We start from the raw sequence: 18385 nt of genomic DNA on the forward strand, positions 1-18385 counted from the left end.
TCTTTGACTATGGTGGGGAAACACTAGCTGGCAGCAGCTCTCGTGTTGTTTTTTGCCCAGCGCTACCCGCAGAAGCCTGGGATTGAGCCGGAGACCCCCCTCCCTTCCCCCGTCCAAAAAGGGTCCGTTGTGCTCTTCTTGCGCCCTCTCTGGGCATAGAAGCGCACTCTCGCTGAGAATGGATGCCATGAGTTGTGCAAAGTTAGACGGCGCGCCCGGGAAGCCGAGCTGCGAGGGTTAAAGCAGCTGTGCGTCACGGGGAGAAGGAACCGGTTGCCGCGCCCTGGGCTGAGGCCAGCTCACCTGGGACAGGTGAGAAGAGGCTGCTGGCTCGCTTGCTGGCAGAGGGAAGGGCCGGGCCGGGCCGTCGAGGATGGCGCTGTGTCCGGCCGTGCCGCCGTCGTGGCGCTACGGGTTGCTGCTGGGAGCCTACGGGCTCTTCCTGCTGGTGGGCGCCGCCGTCTTCGCGGGCCTGGAGGGGCCTCCCGAGCGAGCCCTGCTGGCCGCCCTGCACGACGCCCGCGCCCGCCTGCTGGCCGAGCACCGCGCGTGCCTGTCGGAGGAGAGGCTGGCCGGCCTCCTGGAGCGCCTCATCGACGCCGGCAACTACGGCGTCTCCGGCCTGGGCAACGTCTCCGGAGACGAGAACTGGGAGTTCACCTCGGCGCTCTTCTTCACCGCCAGCGTCCTCACCACCACAGGTAGGTCGTCGAGCTCAGCCCGGGGGGCATCCCTTTCCTTTTGGAGCGGCGCAGGCAGAAAACCAACCGGGAGGGACTCCAGCTTCCCTAGGCTGCCCAAGCACACAGCTCCCTGATCCAGCCTCAGGCTGTGAGCAGCAAGGATGGAGGAACCGTCCTGACCGCCCAGGTGCTGGGAGGGGAGCCACTGTGGTGCAGCTGTTACAGGGTTGGACTAGGACCTGAGAGACCAGGGTTCAAATCCCCACTTGGCCATGAAGCTCCGGGGTGACCGTGGGACAAAAAGGCAAAATTAATGATGATGCTACAGAAGAAGAAGAAGAAGAAGAAGAAGAAGAAGAAGAAGAAGAAGAAGAGTTTGGATTTGATATCCCGCCTTTCACTCCCCTTCAGGAGTCTCAAAGCGGCTAACAACCTCCTTTCCCTTCCTCCCCCACAACAAACACTCTGTGAGGTGAGTGGGGCTGAGAGACTTCACAGAAGTGTGACTGGCCCAAGGTCACCCAGCAGCTGCATGTGGAGGAGCGGAGACACGAACCCGGTTCCCCAGATTATGTGACTGCCGCTCTTAACCACTACACCACACTGGCTCTACTACACCACACAGGAGAGCCACCTGCCCCGTGCCTGGCAGTGGCTGGCTAAAGTCCCCTGCAAACAAGGTCTTTTGCTCTAGCCTGCTCCCTGATCCTTTGAGCTGGTGATGTTGGGGATTGAACCTGCAGCTTTCTGTATGCTATGCCAGGCACTCTGCTCATTGAGGTTCCTTCTGCATGGCAAGCTTTGCACAGAGAAACATCCCTTTCATTTATTTACTTAATGGTAATTTAAAGGCATGTTGGCCATTTATGAGGTATGTTGTTATAGTCCTACAACACCTTACAATGTCATAAAGGTAAAGGTAAAGGTACCCCTGCCCGTACGGGTCAGTTGTGTCTGACTCTAGGGTTGTGCGCTCATCTCGCTCAAGAGGCCGGGAGCCAGCGCCGTCCGAAGACACTTCCGGGTCACGTGGCCAGCATGACAAAGCTGCAGCTGGCGAGCCAGCACCAGCGCAGCACACGGAAACGCCGTTTACCTTCCCGCTATACAGCGGTCCCTATTTATCTACTTGCACTTAGGGGTGCTTTCGAACTGCTAGGTGGGCAGGAGCTGGGACCGAACGACAGGAGCTCACCCTACCGCGGGGATTCGAACCGCCGACCATGCGATCGGCAATGTCATACAAGCAAGTAAATTTTTTTAAAAAAAAAATAAAACACCCCAATCTAAACCAGAAGATGAAGTTAAGGTAATGCATCAGAAATCCCTGATAAACATTTGTGTAGAGGGGAATATATAGTTTATGCTAACCAAAAAGCCTGGCCACTAATAAAATATAACTTATTAAGGGATTGTTGGTTAGGGTTATATAGATTGAGCAATGCCAGCACTGGGCATTTACAGGTATTTTGCATAGTAATTGCTTTTATTTCAACAAATACTTCCTGCCAGAACTGAGCCACATGTGCATGTCCACCACATACATTGACTCAAGCCTTTATAAACAAAACAAAAGTATTATCAGTCATTTATATCTTGCCAGGACTTTGCAATCAGTGTAAACATAACGCGGGTATAAAATGTGCCAGCATTAAAACTGAAGAGCAAATACAAATGCCAGTAAAAACCAAGATCATAAATAAAAACAGCTGTGTGGAGAAGGGTTTCCTCCACTGGATAGCTCAGCTGGCTAGAGTGTTGATAACGCCACAGTTGTGGGTTCGATTCCTGTATGGGACAGCAGCACGTTTCTGCATTGCAGGTGGTTGGACTAGATGATCCTCAGGGTCCCTTCCAACTCTACAATTCCAGACCCTCCAAGTGTCCCTATTTTCCAGGGACGTCCCTGATTTAGAGAAGCCATCTCGGTTTGATTTGATCCTGGAATGTCCCACTTGGAATGTCTAAGGTAAAGGTAAAGGTACCCCTGCCCGTACGGGCCAGTCTTGAAAGACTCTAGAGTTGTGCGCTCATCTCACTCTATAGGCCGGGAGCCAGCGCTGTCCACAAACACTTCCGGGTCACGTGGCCAGCGTGACAAAGCTGCATCTGGTGAGCCAGCGCAGCACACGGAACGCCGTTTACCTTCCCGCTGGTAAGCAGTCCCTATTTATCTACTTGCACCTGGGGGTGGTTTCAAACTGCTAGGTTGGCAGGCGCTGGGACCAAACGACGGGAGCGCACCCCGCCGCGGGGATTCGAACCGCCGACCATGCGATCGGCAAGTCCTAGGCGCTGAGGTTTTACCCACAGCGCCACCCGCGTCCCCTTGGAATGTCTACCGCAGACTAAACATAATGTCTTCCACAGACTAAACATAACCAGCTCTATTCCACAGAATAATTCGTTTCCAGACGCCCTCACTTGCCTGGCTGCCCTCCTCTGGACGTGCTCCAGTTTGTCAAGACCCTTCACAAAATGTGGTGCCCAGAACAGCACTCGCGATGCAGCCTGACCCAGCACAGAATAGGGTGCCACACTTATTTCTCGTGATCCTGCCTAACCATGTGTATCTAGGAACACGGCCTGATTACAACTCTTAAAGGCAGTGAGCCATCAGGTCACCATGGGCTAATAGTCATGAAAAGCCTTTATTATCCTAGAGGGCACGTTAGATTCTCAGTGTCAGGATAACGCAGAACAATAGTACACTGCATTACCGTTCCACAAAACAAATTAGAATGGAAGTTGCTCTTTCCTAGCTAAAACGCACCCATTTTGTGTTCCTTTTTCAAACTGGGTACATCCATGGATGAGCTTTGTTTGGACATGTTATTCCGCCTTTCCAGAAAACATGAGCAAATACGTTCTGTGCAAATTATGAGCAGAGTTCCCAATCTGTTAACAATCCATAGAAACGGTGGCCTGGGGTGGCACCTTAATCACGTGCAGAGGTCAGGGAATAGCATTTTTCCTGTGCCATAATGCAACTTCTTCTGCAAGTGCTGATCCTTAGATAGCCAAAAACTCTATCACACTCCTACAGAAGGATGGGAATTGTGGTGCCAAGCAGGTGGAATGCCCCTGGTTGGGGAAGGCCACTTTATTCAAAAGAAAGAACTGGGTGCAGGAGATGGTTGTGTTCAGAAAGTACAACTGGCCATTGGTGCCTGCAATCCCCTGTGCTTTAGCCAGCACAGTTTGGTTTAATGGTGGCATCAGGTAGGCAGTCCCACCTCACCTGCGAAAATGGTCCAAGAGGCTTGATCCACCCACCAACCAGCTCCAGCTCCCCATCCACAAAGTACAAAGGGGAAATGAGCTTTTATATGGCAGTAAAGGCGTTAAAGGGACGCAGGTGGCGCTGTGGGTTAAAGCCTCAGCGCCTAGGACTTGCCGATCGAAAGGTCAGCGGTTCGAATCCCTGCGGCGGGGTGCGCTCCCGCTGCTTGGTCCCAGCGCCTGCCAACCTAGCAGTTCGAAAGCACCTCCGGGTGCAAGTAGATAAATAGGGACCGCTTTCTAGCGGGAAGGTAAACGGCGTTTCCGTGTGCAGCTCTGGCTCGCCAGATGCAGCTTTGTCACGCTGGCCACGTGACCCGGAAGTGTCTCCGGACAGCGCTGGCCCCTGGCCTCTTGAGTGAGATGGGCGCACAACCCCAGAGTCTGTCAAGACTGGCCCGTACGGGCAGGGGTACCTTTACCTTTACCTTTAAAGGCGTTAAAATGTGCCCCATGCCTTATACCAGAGTTATTTATTTAGTTTGTCAAAAGTACTGTACTCACTGCAACCAGCTGAATGCAACCAGCCATGCTCTGGGCTCCCCAATCTCTCTCCCCTCCAACGAAAACTAATAAATGAATAGATGAACAACCTAGCCACGTGACACTGATGCAAAACCCCTGCAGGGATACGATGCAAAAGAAGGAAAAAGCATTACCCCCCTTCTTTCTCCCACCTCTCTCTCTCTCCACATGTTTTCTCCTCACGATGCCTATGATAGCAGTATCTTACCCCAAACGTAACTGACCTGTAGATAGGAGTCTATGAACTTAAAACAGAGAGACTATATGTACCTTTGTTATCCATGAAAATATTTCAATAAAAATAATTTTTAACAACAATAGTATAGCTGATAAGTGAGCAAAATCCCTGAGCAGAAGCAGGCCAGCTTTGGAGGAGCAGGGGGTTGCAAACTGCCCAAAGTCATTGCAAATGCAAAGAGGGGAGAAAGGGCGATGTGCCCATTCGATCCAGTGTTGCCTATTCTGACTGGCAGCAGCAGTCCCGGCTGCCAGGTCCTGAGAATTCCCTTTCCCCATCACCGCCTCCCTGCTCCTTTGAACAAAGTCAAAACTCCTGCATGCAAAGTGGGACCGCTGTCACTTAAGTTATGGCCCTCCGGAATGACGCTAAACATCAGAAGAAGGTGGTGTTGGTGTTTTGGGGCGACAAATGAATGGTGCTTGTTCCTCCGTATTTTATACTTGCAGCTGAGGATCAGCTGGGCAAAACCAAAAGCAGAAAAGGCCCCACCCTCGTATGACTACAGACGCAAAGATAACACGACCTGGATCAGTTGCCTTTAACATACTTCAAAATACTGTAGTTCTGCACACACAATCAGGATGATGAATGTCTGAGAGGTGGCCTGTCCTGGATGGAATTGCTCTCTCCAGGAAGGAGTAAATCTGCAGTTTGGCGTCCTCCTGCACTGTCAATGGAGCCTCGACTGGCCTTGGTGGCTAGAGTGCCTGTTTTCAGCTCTGGCCGCTTCACCAGAGGGACAGTCCCAGATTTACAGAAACCATCCTGGTTTTCTGATTTGATCCCAGAATGCCCCCACTTTCCTTAGGACATCCCTATTTTCATTGGAGAAATGTCAGAGGGTATGGTGTTATGTGTCTCCCAAGCTAAGGAACTAAGAAACTCTACGACCTTTAGAAGACATCTGAAGGCAGCCCTATATAGGGAAGTTTTTTAATGTTTAATGTTTTGTTATGTTTTTTATATATGTTGGAAACAGCCCAGAGTTGATGGGGCAACTCAGTCAGATGGCCGGGGTATAAACAATCAAATTATGATAATGGAATAGGACGTCCCTATTTTCATTGGACGTGGGACGCCGGTGGCGCTGTGGGTTAAAGCCTCAGCGCCTAGGACTTGCTGATCGAAAGGTCGGCGGTTCGAATCCCTGCGGCGGGGTGCGCTCCCGCTGCTCGGTCCCAGCGCCTGCCAACCTAGCAGTTCGAAAGCACCCCCGGATGCAAGTAGATAAATAGGGACCGCTTACCAGCGGGAAGGTAAACGGCGTTTCCGTGTGCGGCTCTGGCTCGCCAGAGCAGCGATGTCACGCTGGCCACGTGACCTGGAAGTGTCTCCGGACAGCGCTGGCCCCTGGCCTCTTAAGTGAGATGGGCGCACAACCCCAGAGTCTGGCAAGACTGGCCCGTACGGGCAGGGGTACCTTTACCTTTACCTTTATTTTCATTGGAAAAATGTTGGAGGGTATGAAAGACAACTCGGAAACTTCAAGTGGTCCAAAATACAGCAGCCAGATTACTGGTTGGTGTCCTCTTCAGATCTCAGATAGCCCCTGATTCAAAACAGCTGCATTGGTTTCCCGGCCTCATTCAAGGTGCTCACATTAATGCCTTCTCTGGGGCAGCCCCTAAGTTGTGGAACTCTCTCGCCACAGAGATGCGTCTGGTGACTTTGTTATCCAGCTTTCATTGAACACCGAAGACACACCTCTTCATCCTGACCTCTGGCCTCTTGACACTGTATATTTTAGGAGCCACCTTATTTTTTAATTTTTGTTTTTTTAACTGTTTTTAATATTGTTATAGGGTTGCTATATGTCTGGAATTTCCCGGACGTAGCCAGGATTTGGCTGTCGGAAACAGTGTCCAGGCGGAAATTGCATAACTGTCCTGGACTTCCCATGTCGGAAGTGTAGATTTTGTCTAATTTACTTAAAATAGCTTCATTTGTTGTTGTTGAGATTTTTCAAAAAAAATTAAAAAAAGCTCAACAGTTTTGTGTTTGAAATGCGGCAACCTTAATTGTGCATTATTGTGTTTTAATATTAATGTTGTTTTTTAATTGTTGTAACCTGCCCTGGGGCTCTAGAGTGACGGGCAGGTTATAAATTATTGATGATGATGATGATAATAATAATAATAATAATAATAATAATAATAATAATAATAATAATAATAATATTTTTTAAATGGCAGGAGATGCAAAATTGTCTCTAGCCTGTCAGCAAATTGCATAGAGAGACTGTTATTATGCCAGTTCATTCTTCCACAATAAAAAAGCTCAAAAACACTGACATCCTGGAGTTAATCCAGATCACCCTATCTGGAAAATTCACCATACCGACACGCCTAGACTAGTGCTCAAATTACAGAGGAGGCCAGAGCAGCCCATCCCATTTTGCGGAAGACTTTTAGAAAGCTACAGGGAGGCAATGATTTTATTATAACCAGAAGAAGCACTTGGTGTGATGGTCTCCGGCATACCATGCATTTAAAACATCCTTATCCCCAGAGATGCAGTGGCCGGGGGGGGGGGGAGTCAGTGGTTGGGGAGGGTCAAAGGCACATTACTATTTCTGCAGCAGGGACCCTGCCATCACCCTAGAGCCACCAAAACAGTGCGAAAGGGGAGCCCTTTAGCCACTAAGAAGATGCACTCCCATTCATTGTGCTGACCTGGAGCCAATCAAGGTGAAAGGCGACTGAGGATTGGCTCCTAGGGTCACTCTGGAGAAGGTGCATAGGAAGAACATTGAGAGGTTGCCTTGTTCTGTGTGCTCCCAAGCTAAGCATTTAGGAATACTGAAAATGCAAGGGGCTTCTGTTTCAAGACTCTGGCGTGCAAATTCTGTTACATACAACGAGGAAGACACAACCTGAGTCAATCTGACATAGGCAGCTGCCCCCACCCCCCCAAATCAATCAAATAAATAAAAACACTTAAGTAAAAGTATAAACTATAGAAAGATTTTGACAGATTTTTCTGAGCACTTGGGTTCGGAAGAAACTACTTGTTGAGGCATTTTGTTCCAAATCTGCTAGGCAGAGGATGGTCACAGGTGGGTGTTCTGCCCCGCACCCAGCATCAATCCTGCCTGCACCCATGCACTCCGAAAGCAGATATTGGTGCACTCCAAATCATTTGCACCAAACATAGCAGATCTAGCTGAAAGGCAACACCTGGAACTCTATCCTCCATCTGTGAGATGTCATCAGAGTTCAAGGACACATTCCCACCAGGAAAAAAACACCCAAGGAAGGTGCAGTGTGGTGTAGTGGTTAAGAGCGGTAGTCTTGCAATCTGGGGAACCGGGTTCGCGTCTCCGCTCCTCCACATGCAGCTGCTGGGTGACCTTGGGCCAGTCACACTTCTCTGAAGTCTCTCAGCCCCACTCACCTCACAGAGTGTTTGTTGTGGGGGAGGAAGGGAAAGGAGAATGTTAGCCGCTTTGAGACTCCTTAGGGTAGTGATAAAGCGGGATATCAAATCCAAACTCTTCTTCTTCTTCTTCTTCAAAGAAGTAGGGTATAGCCTAGCAGGTGGGTCTGGCCTGTGTGAAGGCAGGCCACATAGCGGAGACTCATGCAGCGGCGCCTGTTCCTCTCGCCTACAGGTTATGGACACACGGTCCCTCTCTCGGCTTTGGGCAAAATATTCTGCATCCTGTACTCGCTGCTGGGCATCCCCATGACCCTGTTGCTCCTGGCCTGCCTGCTCCAGCACCTTCTGCCCCTCCTCAGCCACCGTCCCGTCCGGTACATCCAGACACGCTGGGGTTTCCCGCTGGCCCGCGTGGCCCTTGTCCACGCCATGGGGCTGGGGCTGGCCACCCTGGGGCTCTTCATCCTCATCCCTGCCATCTGCTTCTGGGCCCTGGAGGGCAGCTGGAACTTCCTGGAGTCGGTGTATTTCTGCTTCATCTCCCTCAGCACCATCGGCCTGGGCGACTACGTGCCGCGAGGGAGCTCACAGCCGCCTCTGCACGAGCTCTATGAGCTTAGCATCACTTGTAAGTCACTAGGCGGCGCTGCTGCACACTTATTAATTATTATTAATGCGTAATTATAAGATCACTGTTATCTTCTTAGTTATGGAATCTTAGAAGGGGACATGGCTGTTCCCACCATGAAGGGACCCTGCATTTCTGAATTTGCCATTGCACTACTGGTTGGGAATAAAGTGTTAAGGCTGAAGGTTTAGAATTCAAGGAAAACTTCCAAGTCTCTCTCTCTCTCCCTCCTTCCCTCCCTCCGTCCCTCTCTCTCTGGTCAGGCATTTAAATTAGCCAGAAGCTGTTCAAATCCTCACTTAGCTAATGGGCTTGACCAAGCAGATGGGCTCAGATTTCCGCTTAGTTTGTAAAATGGGGACTATCGACCTTCTGCAGCGTTTGAAACAGAAGTGGAAGCAACTTTCACAATGCATTTTTTGCAGCGGATGCGAGCTAGAACATTGTTGTTGTTGTTGTTGTTGTTATTCCGCCCTTCTTTCATAACAGTTCAAGACAGTTCACTGAATCAAGTGCAGGATAAAAATAAGTAAATGAGTAAAACAAAACAGCAAAACAATAACCTCCCCCTTCCTACAGACACATTTAAAAGGGTATAAAATATTAATCAGCCCAAGGCCTGTTTGAAGAGGAACGTTTTCGCCCGGTGCCTAAAATATATATAACGAAGGCGGCAGGTGAACCTAGATGCAATGTTGTCTCTGCCCCAAATGGCTTACAATCTGGATTAAGACCTCCATAGCAAACGTGGGGTGAGAAGTCAAGGGCTGAGGTAGGGGACACATGGGGAGGCTGGCCATGAGAGAAGAAGTCAAGAGGGTGGGTAGGTAGGTGAGGCATGGGTGGGAGGTCAAAGGGAGAAATGAAAGGGGAGGCAAGGTACGAAATATTGTCAAATGGGGGAACTGAAACAATGAGGACTAGTAGCTTGGTTTCCTGGCATGCTCTGGTCCTTGGTTTTGCCTGGCGTGCTCTGGTCCATGGGGTCACGAAGAGTCGGACACGACTAAACAACAACAAGCTTGGTTGCCGGTGGAAAAGGCCTATAAAGGGGGCATCGTGATTAGGAAATGCTATGACTATGCTCAAGATCAGGTGGGGAGATTATTATTATTTTTTTAATAATGCTGCCCCTCCCTCACTGACCTTTATTTTCAAACACACACCAGGCTATCTCCTTGTTGGCTTATTGGCCATGCTTGTGACTCTTGAGACGGCCTATCAGCTACAGGAAGTCCAGGCTTTTGTGCGTTTCTTCGCTCCTGCCAGTGACCCACCCCAGGAGGACGACGACCGTCTGGAGATCTTGGCCAGAGACCAGCTTGCCTTGGCCACAGTGTCTGGTTCCACTTCCCAAGATGTGCCTATGGAAAGAGGGGCCACTTGACATCTCCTGGGGGGAGCCAACCCTCCCCCAGTCACTGGATGCTTTTCTTTATTTGCGTTCTTGCTATTTTACTGTATTTTTTTATATTTGCATTATTGTTGTTGTTGTTAACTGCCCCGAGCGCCATTTGGCGGAAAGGCAGGGTGCAAATTTAACTGATGTAAAATAAGAAACTGCACCCTCAACTCCTCCTGCCCATGTCCAGCCTTCAGTTTGTACCCTAGAGAGGAAGATTATATGTGATAGAGAAGCATGCAGAGAGGAAGCAAAAGCTTTGCAGGGCATGGAGAAGCCACAAGTAGAAAGCCCATATTTTCACTGGGGGGGGGGGGGAACAAACAGCAAGAACTGAACCCTCTCCTTGAATGCAGCACTTTGTGATTCTGTGGGATGACTCCATTCAAGCATGGTTGATCTATGTCCAATCACTCTTCTAAAAAGAAGAATTCAGGAAGCAGTGCAGATTTGACACCACCTCCCAGACTCACATAGAACTCTCCTTCGTTCTTTCTCGGGCCACATTCACAACCTCAGTAAAAAGCACTACGATGCCACATGGCTTCCCCCAAAGAATTATGGGAACGGTAGTTTGTTAAGAGAGGAGAAATGTAAAGTATTGCACTTGGGCAAAAAAAATGAGAGGCACAAATACAAGATGGGTGACACCTGGCTTGAGAGCAGTACATGTGAAAAGGATCTAGGAGTCTTGGTTGGCCACAAACTTGACATGAGCCAACAGTGTGATGCGGCAGCTTAAAAAGCCAATGCAATTCTGGGCTGCATCAATAGGAGTATAGCATCTAGATCAAGGGAAGTAATAGTGCCACTGTATTCTGCTCTGGTCAGACCTCACCTGGAGTACTGTGTCCAGTTCTGGGCACCACAGTTCAAGAAGGACACTGACAAACTGGAACGTGTCCAGAGGAGGGCAACCAAAATGGTCAAAGGCCTAGAAACGATGCCTTATGAGGAACGGCTAAGGGAGCTGGGCATGTTTAGCCTGGAGAAGAGGAGGTTAAGGGGTGATATGATAGCCATGTTCAAATACATAAAAGGATGTCACATAGAGGAGGGAGAAAGGTTGTTTTCTGCTGCTCCAGAGAAGCGGACACGGAGCAATGGATCCAAACTACAAGAAAGAAGATTCCACCTATACATTAGGAAGAACTTCCTGACAGTAAGAGCTGTCCGACAGTGCAATTTGCTGCCAAGGAGTGTGGTGGAGTCTCCTTCTTTGGAGGTCTTTAAGCAGATGCTTGACAACCATATGTCAGGAGTGCTCTGATGGTGTTTCCTGCTTGGCAGGGGGTTGGATGGCCCTTGTGGTCTCTTCCAACTCTATGATTCTATGATTCATTCCCCTCACAGAAATGCAATTCCCAGAGTGGTTTATCAATCGACCCCTCTTCCCAGGAATGATGAGAATTGTAGTTCTGGGAGGGGAATACAGGCCGCCTAAACTCTCAGCATCTTTAACAAACTATAGCTCCCATGATTCTTTGGGGGAAGTCACAGCTTTTAAAGTGGTATCTTAGTGCTTTAAGCATATGGTGTGAATGTGCCCACCCCAGCACATTAGAACCTAAGAGATGCAGTAGCTATGAAAATCCCTCAACATGCACAGCTATTAGGCTGCACCACACATAGTAATTTTAAAAAGCTTCCATACATACAAGGAAGGAAAGCTGTGGTTTGGATGCGGAGGCCTTGTATGCTCCTCCCAGTCGATTTTGAGATATTTCCCACTCTGGGTATGTTTAGCCTGGAAAAGAGGAGACTGAGAGGAGATATGAGAGCCATCTTCAAATATTGCAAAGGCTGCCACATGCGAGAGGGAACAAGCTTGTTTTCTCCTGCTCTGGAGGGGAGGACCCGAACCAATGGCTTCAAGTTGCAAGAAAGGAGATTCTGACTAAACATCAGGAAGAACTTTCTGACAGCAGGAGCTGTTCTGACAGTGGAACGGTCTCCCTCGGGAGGTGGTGGACTCTCCTTCCCTGGAGGTCTTTAAGGAGAGGCTGGATGGTCGTCTGTCTGGGAAGCTTTAGCTGAGATTCCTCCATTGCAGGGCTTGGACTAGAGGACCCTGCCAACGATTCTGTGATGATGCTGTCCTTCCACTGTCAGAGGCAGGGTGTAGTGTAATTTACCAAGCAACAAATGCAAATTTTACCTTTGTACAGCAGGTGAGTTTCTACATTCACTCCTGTATCCGCCAACCAGGAAAGCACAAGGTGTTAGCAGAGTTTGAGAGCATTTTCCTGTCTAGCAAAACACTAGGGTGAAAGCCACAGCTGAGAAGAGGATTTGTAGCCTGGGCAGATTCCAAATGGTCAAACACAGAGGCCTCAAGGGCTGCATTTGGTTCCTCGGCTTCGGGTACCTGAACAAAGCCGGTGCAGTTATGTTTATCTGGCTGTCAAAAGGGTAATTATTCTGGCTGCATGAGTAAGTCAAGGCACTTTATGTATCTAAATATAAGAATATATTTTCCTATTCTTCTTTTTTAAAATTATTTTAACCCCACCCTGGGGTCCTTTGGGAGGAAGCGTGGGAGAACTAAATAAATGAGTGGTGATTTTGGAAACCACCCAGAGACTGTTGGGTTTGGGGGCAGCACAGAAAGGCAGTTAAATAAATAGTCTGTGTGACTCTTTCAGAGCAGGGCAGTTCCCTTGCAGCAATCGGTGAGGGTCGCAATCCATTAGCAGAGGAGAAAGAGGCTTAGAGTAATGAGTTCTTGCTTATTTATACAGCTTACACAGTCAATTAGCACAAAGATGAGATTAGACTATGAGTGGAAAAAGGCTGACTGATTGTAACATGCCAGGAGCAAAAACTAGAGGTGGTACAGCCCACTTCCTAGAAGTCTTTGCTCCTGCCTAGTCAAGGGACAAGGGCTGTTTACCAACCCAATGCCTGCATGATGCCAGAAATAAACGCCCCTGCCATCTCTATTGCCCCTTGTCCTCTTTCCCGTATTCTCTACCCCATTTTCTCTGATTCCTGCTTATTTAAGGTAAAGGTACCCCTGCCCGTACGGGCCAGTCTTGCCAGACTCTGGGGTTGTGCGCCCATCTCACTCAAGAGGCCAGGGGCCAGCGCTGTCCGAAGACACTTCCGGGTCACGTGGCCAGCGTGACATCGCTGCTCTGGCTCGCCAGAGCTGCACACGGAAACGCCGTTTACCTTCCCGCTAGAAAGCGGTCCCTATTTATCTACTTGCACCCGAGGGTGCTTTCGAACTGCTAGGTTGGTAGGCGCTGGGACTGAGCAACGGGAGCGCAACGGGATTCGAACCGCCGACCTTTCGATCGGCAAGCCCTAGGCGCTGAGGCATTTACCCACAGCGCCACCCGCGTCCCTCCTGCTTATTTATGTACCTAGTAAAGGTAAAGGGAACCCTGACCATTAGGTCCAGTCGTGACCGACTCTCAGTTTTCTTAGAAAGGTTTTCAGTGCTGAAGGCCTTCTGATTTGGGTTCTTTGTTCAGCTCTATCTGCTTTATCGATGTTCAGCTTGCTGTATTAGTGTAGAATTGTAGTTTGTTATGTAATCATCTCGCTTTATAGGCCGAGGGAGCCGGCGTACAGCTTCCGGATCATGTGGCCAGCATGACTAAACCGCTTCTGGCGAACCAGAGCAGCGCACGGAAACACCATTTACCTTCCTGCTGGAGCGGTACCTATTTATCTACTTGCACTTTGACGTGCTTTTGAACTGCTAGGTTGGCAGGAGCAGGGACCGAGCAACGGGAGCTCACCCAGTCACTGGGATTCGAACCGCCAACCTTCTGATCAGCAAGTCCTAGTCTCTGTGGTTTAACCCACAGCGCCACCCACGTCCCCATTTATGTACCTAATTCCCTTTATATCCAGTCTTTCCTCCAAGGAGCTCAAGGTAGTGCACATGGTTCCTATCTCCCTGCCCACCAAACTTTTTTCTTCATCCTTTCGACAACTCTGTGAGGTAGATTACACTAAAACAGGGAATGCCAACCTTTTTAGTCCAGTGGGCACATTTGGAGTAAGTTAAGGGCCCCCTCTGTTTGCTTCTCCTCCCCCTCCCCCTACAGAGTAAGTGCATATAAACAAACTTAATTTTCCCCAAAGGATCTGTGTTAAAGGCGTATCCAGTAAACTGAGCCCTGAAAAACATGCCAAAGTTCAGAAGGAAGTGGGAAAGAGCCCCACTTCCTCCTTCAGCTCTAGGTACTTTTCGAAGGAGAAAAAGGTAACCAGCCTCACAACCTCATGTCCAAAGGGGCACTAAGTGGGGGGGGGGTGGCATGCTCAGAGGCTTTGTGAGCACCACAGGAGGACCTTGAAAGTGTCGCATATTTTGGTTACTCCCTAGGCTAAAAGGTGCTGAATGGCTCAGGGTTACAGAGTAAGCTCCACAACCGACTAGGGATTTGAATCATAGTTCCTCAGACCTTTGTGCAATACTGCCATACCTTTAGGCCTTTGTTCTGATAAGCCCTAGGCCTTCCTGCTTACTTTGTTCTAACAGCATACAGCAATTCCTGTTCTTTTGATATCCCTGCCAAGCTCTCAGTTGCCACACAGAAGGGGAACTGTTCACCAACATTCTATAGCTATACCTCACAGCAAGTGTTCAAAGACTTTCTGTGACAGGAGGGCAGCTCAGCCAATGGCCACAAAGCAGCAGGCAATTTCCAGCATGTATTGCGAACACACCACAAACTACCTTCCTCACGCACCTTGTGTCTTTTGATGTATTTATTTCAAACTCTGGTACAAATTTAGTGCAAATAACCAGGGAGAGACTCGGCTGAGGGGGAGGTGCAAAACTGGAGGGGGGCAGAGGGAAGTTGGCCACTGTCACATCTGGCTTTAGGAGTATTCAAGGCACTTTGTGGCTTTTGTACCATTGACCAACAACAAACATTGATCATTAAAAAATAATAATAATAGAGCCAAATAAACTTTGTAAAAACGGCAAAGGTGGGGAGGAGGCACCCGTTTTCAAACCCTAAAGAGCAGCTCACATGCATGTGCACGCACACAAAAATCACACACACACACACACACACACACACACACACACACACACAAATAAATATCGTTCCTAAAATTTGGAGAGTGTGAATTTGAAAAGCTGATTTCTTCCCTCTCCAGGTAAACCAGGGTACACGGGCACTGCCCTTTAAAAGTGGCATCTTCTCTGGGGAGGGCATGGACATAGGGTAAGAGAAAGAAAGAAGAGTTTGGACGATCTCCCTTGCCCCAGTAGGGGAAAACAAACAAACAAACACACACACACCTCTTTGGCATGAGCAGTCAAGCAGCTGCGGCCCCCCCAGAGGACTGTGGGCAATGACGTGCTCCAGCAAGGCTGTGGCATGGCAGGCGAGGCCCTCCCAATGGCTAGTGGGGATTTAGGGCTGGGGTTGCCTTTGGAGTGGCAGAAGTGCTCTTGTGTGCTGTGCCTCCTGCCATCCCATGTTTTGGGGAGTGCGGGGAGAAGAGGCAAGTTGGACCAGCCCATCTCAGCTGACACGGCACTTCTCCTTGCGGCTGAGCTTGTGGCGTCTCTGCTGCAGTCCCCGTTCCAACCGGGCGTCCTCTTCCAGAGCTCTAAAGTGGTGTTGGAGGGGGGCAGGCGGAAATGGGGAAGAACAACAACAGAAAAGCAGCATTAGTGGGTAGAAAGTAGAGCCACATCACAGACAACAACTGGTTGAGGGCCCCCCCCACGCTCCGCAAGTACCTATCAAGAGCCCTGCTGGCCAATGGCCCGTCTAGCATCCTGTTCTCACAGTGGCCAATCAGATGCCCCAAATGGGAAACCGACAGGCAGGACCTCAGTGTAACAGCGACTCTCCCCACTTGTGGTTTCCAGCATTCACTGAACACAGTGAACGCCATTTCTGAGCAAATGTGATGCAGAGAGGATCACACTTTTTAATTGTTGCACCACTTCCATTTATCAGCAAACTGCCATCCTTCTGAACATTAGCCTTCCTCAACTGGCAACCATCACCTTAAAAGACATGTTTCCCTAGGGAGGCAAGTGTTTTGTTTTGTTTTTAGAAAGGGAGCAAGAACCTGAAGTTTCAAGAGGGGTGGAATGACGTTTGCCCTTCACTCGCTAACAACATTTATCCCCTCCAACCTGCTTCAAAGAAAAACCAAACCAAAAAGAGAATTGGTTCCATGAAATCAATGGAAAAATCAAGGTTCCAGTCCTTACTAGTTTGTAAAACCCTCTCATCCCCCAGCCTGATTTTTAAAAACAAATTATTTTAGATGTTCCATTCAGAAACAAACTCTGGTCTCCAATGTTTATATTTGACGGGAACATCAGTGTTTACTGGTGGGGCGGGGCAGGGTAGGGCAGGGCAGGGCACAGGCTGACACAATAGCCTACCTACTTCAATGAAACGAGTCTCTCTAAAAGCTGGCATGATATCCAGGTACCTCATCACCCCTATTATCTTACTATTCTCATTTCTATACTGTAAAATATGCCCAATATTTTAAGAATACTGTATATTAACTCTTCTTGTCAATACAAGTTTCTCTCTGCAGCTACATGGCAAGAACAATAGAGAGAATTTAGTGTTACATATTGAGCCTCAAGGACAAGGAGCCAAATGAAATGGGGATTTGTATGTGTGTGCGTGTCTGCATGTGTTTGCACAGTATTCCCATTTATAAAGGTCTCCTCCCCATGTGTCATCACTGTCATCGAACACCCCCCCACAACCCTTTCCCCAAATCCTGACCAAAGGGTTAATATCTAAAAAGGAAAAATTCCAATGCTCATGCATTCCTGGATCAGGAAATGTGGCTACAAAGGGGAAAGGTACTCTGCACATGTGCAGAGGCACTGGTGCTTTTGCTGTTGCTTGAGTGCTCAGAAAGACATGGTCCTTGTATCAGGAGCCCAGAGTTTAGGAAAGCTTGGGAAATGAGGCTTTTTGGCTGCAAACAGGAGGATTAACAGGCACCAGAGAAGTCCTTATACCAGAGGACCCCCAACTTCCATTCTCACACTTCTGTAGTCCCTGGTGGGAAGGAAGGTAGCTTCCCCCTTGTGCTTTAACTGCCAGCATCCCTCTTCCCTCACACTCCAAAGAAGAGATGAGCCACTCACATCCTCTCTTTGATGTCCAGGTCTCTCACCAGCTCATCCCTCTGGTTCACCAGCGACACCAGCTCTTCCAGAAGGAGCTGCTCCCGCTGCTGCTGAGCTTCTGTTTTGAGCCAGTCTGGAGCGGGGAGAGGCATAGCAAGAAAGGCTGATCCACCTTCCAAACCACAGATACACAAAGCCACGTACAGATGTACATGTATATATTAAAAACCGCAAATAAACCTGGGCATGCAACGCACACACTGTAGGACGATTAAAACATCTGAAGACTGAAGAGAACAATTTTGAAAACAGCAGTAGAGAAAACCAAAACATTGGAATAAAAACCAAGCACAGAATAAATGGCAGAATAAACTTTAAAAGAAAGAAAAGAAAAACGGAACACTGAAACAGAACTTTCATTTTGCCACCCTGCCCTGCCGCCAAACTTCCTAGATCTCTCCATACTGCCTTCTTCATCAACATCCCCAAGTCAGGAAATGCTCCAGGGGGCACAACAACCCAGCAAACTGGCCATACTGGAGAAGCACTGACACAGCCTCCCAGGCCCCCTTCCCCAGTCCTCCACCCTAGTTTTCAAGTCTTCACCTTCAATAGCCATCATGGCTCTCAGCTCACGGCTCAGGAGTTCAAATCGCCGCTCCAAGTCTTGCTCTTCCATCCTGGAGAATAAAGGAAGAGACTGCGTTCAGACACCCAAAAAGTACCAGTAACTCCTCTTAGCAGCAGCTGCTAAGAATTACAATTCCCAGAGTTCCTGGGAAAGAGACACTCGCTGTAAAACCAATATGGTAGCTCTGTGAGGGGAACAGAGGCGCACCAAAGACACGTGGCACCCTTAATAAACTACAACTCCCAAGATTCTTTGGGGGAAGCCATGGCTGTTTAAAGTGGTGTGGATGTGGCCTTGGATCACATGAACGAGCCATCATGCTGTGTGCTCCATCAAGCAGGAAGTCCCGCCCCCTTCAGTGCTGCCATTTTCTCCTCCCACCTCCCGCACTCACAGCAATTGCAGCTGGTCTTGCCGTCGGATCAGGGCATTCTTTTTATTCACCAGTGTGAACCATTCCTGGATCAGCTCCTCCTCCCTCAGTTTGTCAGCACCTGAAGTAGATCAGGGGAAGAGAGGTAGGGT

General features: G+C 49.0%; 2 protein-coding genes across 6 annotated transcripts in view; one reads left to right on the forward strand and one right to left on the reverse strand.

The window, feature by feature from the left end:
* Positions 1-358: 358 nt before the first annotated feature.
* On the forward strand, positions 359-10124 carry KCNK7 (potassium two pore domain channel subfamily K member 7; the record flags this gene model as incomplete). Its single annotated transcript, XM_083717622.1, has 3 exons — positions 359-701; positions 8342-8737; positions 9907-10124. The coding sequence occupies exons 1-3, from the start codon at positions 374-376 to the stop codon at positions 10122-10124; spliced, it is 942 nt and encodes a 313-aa protein (XP_083573748.1). The 5' UTR covers positions 359-373.
* A 4725-nt stretch (positions 10125-14849) lies between these two features.
* Positions 14850-18385, reverse strand: part of EHBP1L1 (EH domain binding protein 1 like 1) — a 41913-nt gene continuing 38377 nt past the window's right edge. For all 5 annotated transcript variants that reach the window (XM_083716833.1, XM_083716834.1, XM_083716831.1 and 2 more), the window contains 4 exons: positions 18255-18354; positions 17836-17909; positions 17248-17362; positions 14850-15725 (listed from right to left, as the gene is read on the reverse strand). In XM_083716833.1, the coding sequence (XP_083572959.1) occupies positions 15638-15725; positions 17248-17362; positions 17836-17909; positions 18255-18354 (377 nt within the window). In that variant the 3' untranslated portion in view covers positions 14850-15637. The remainder of the gene's footprint in view (positions 15726-17247; positions 17363-17835; positions 17910-18254; positions 18355-18385) is intronic.

The sequence above is a fragment of the Podarcis gaigeae genome (genome assembly GCF_964106915.1).
Source record: "Podarcis gaigeae genome assembly, chromosome: 16".
NCBI classification, from domain to species: Eukaryota; Metazoa; Chordata; class Lepidosauria; order Squamata; family Lacertidae; genus Podarcis; species Podarcis gaigeae.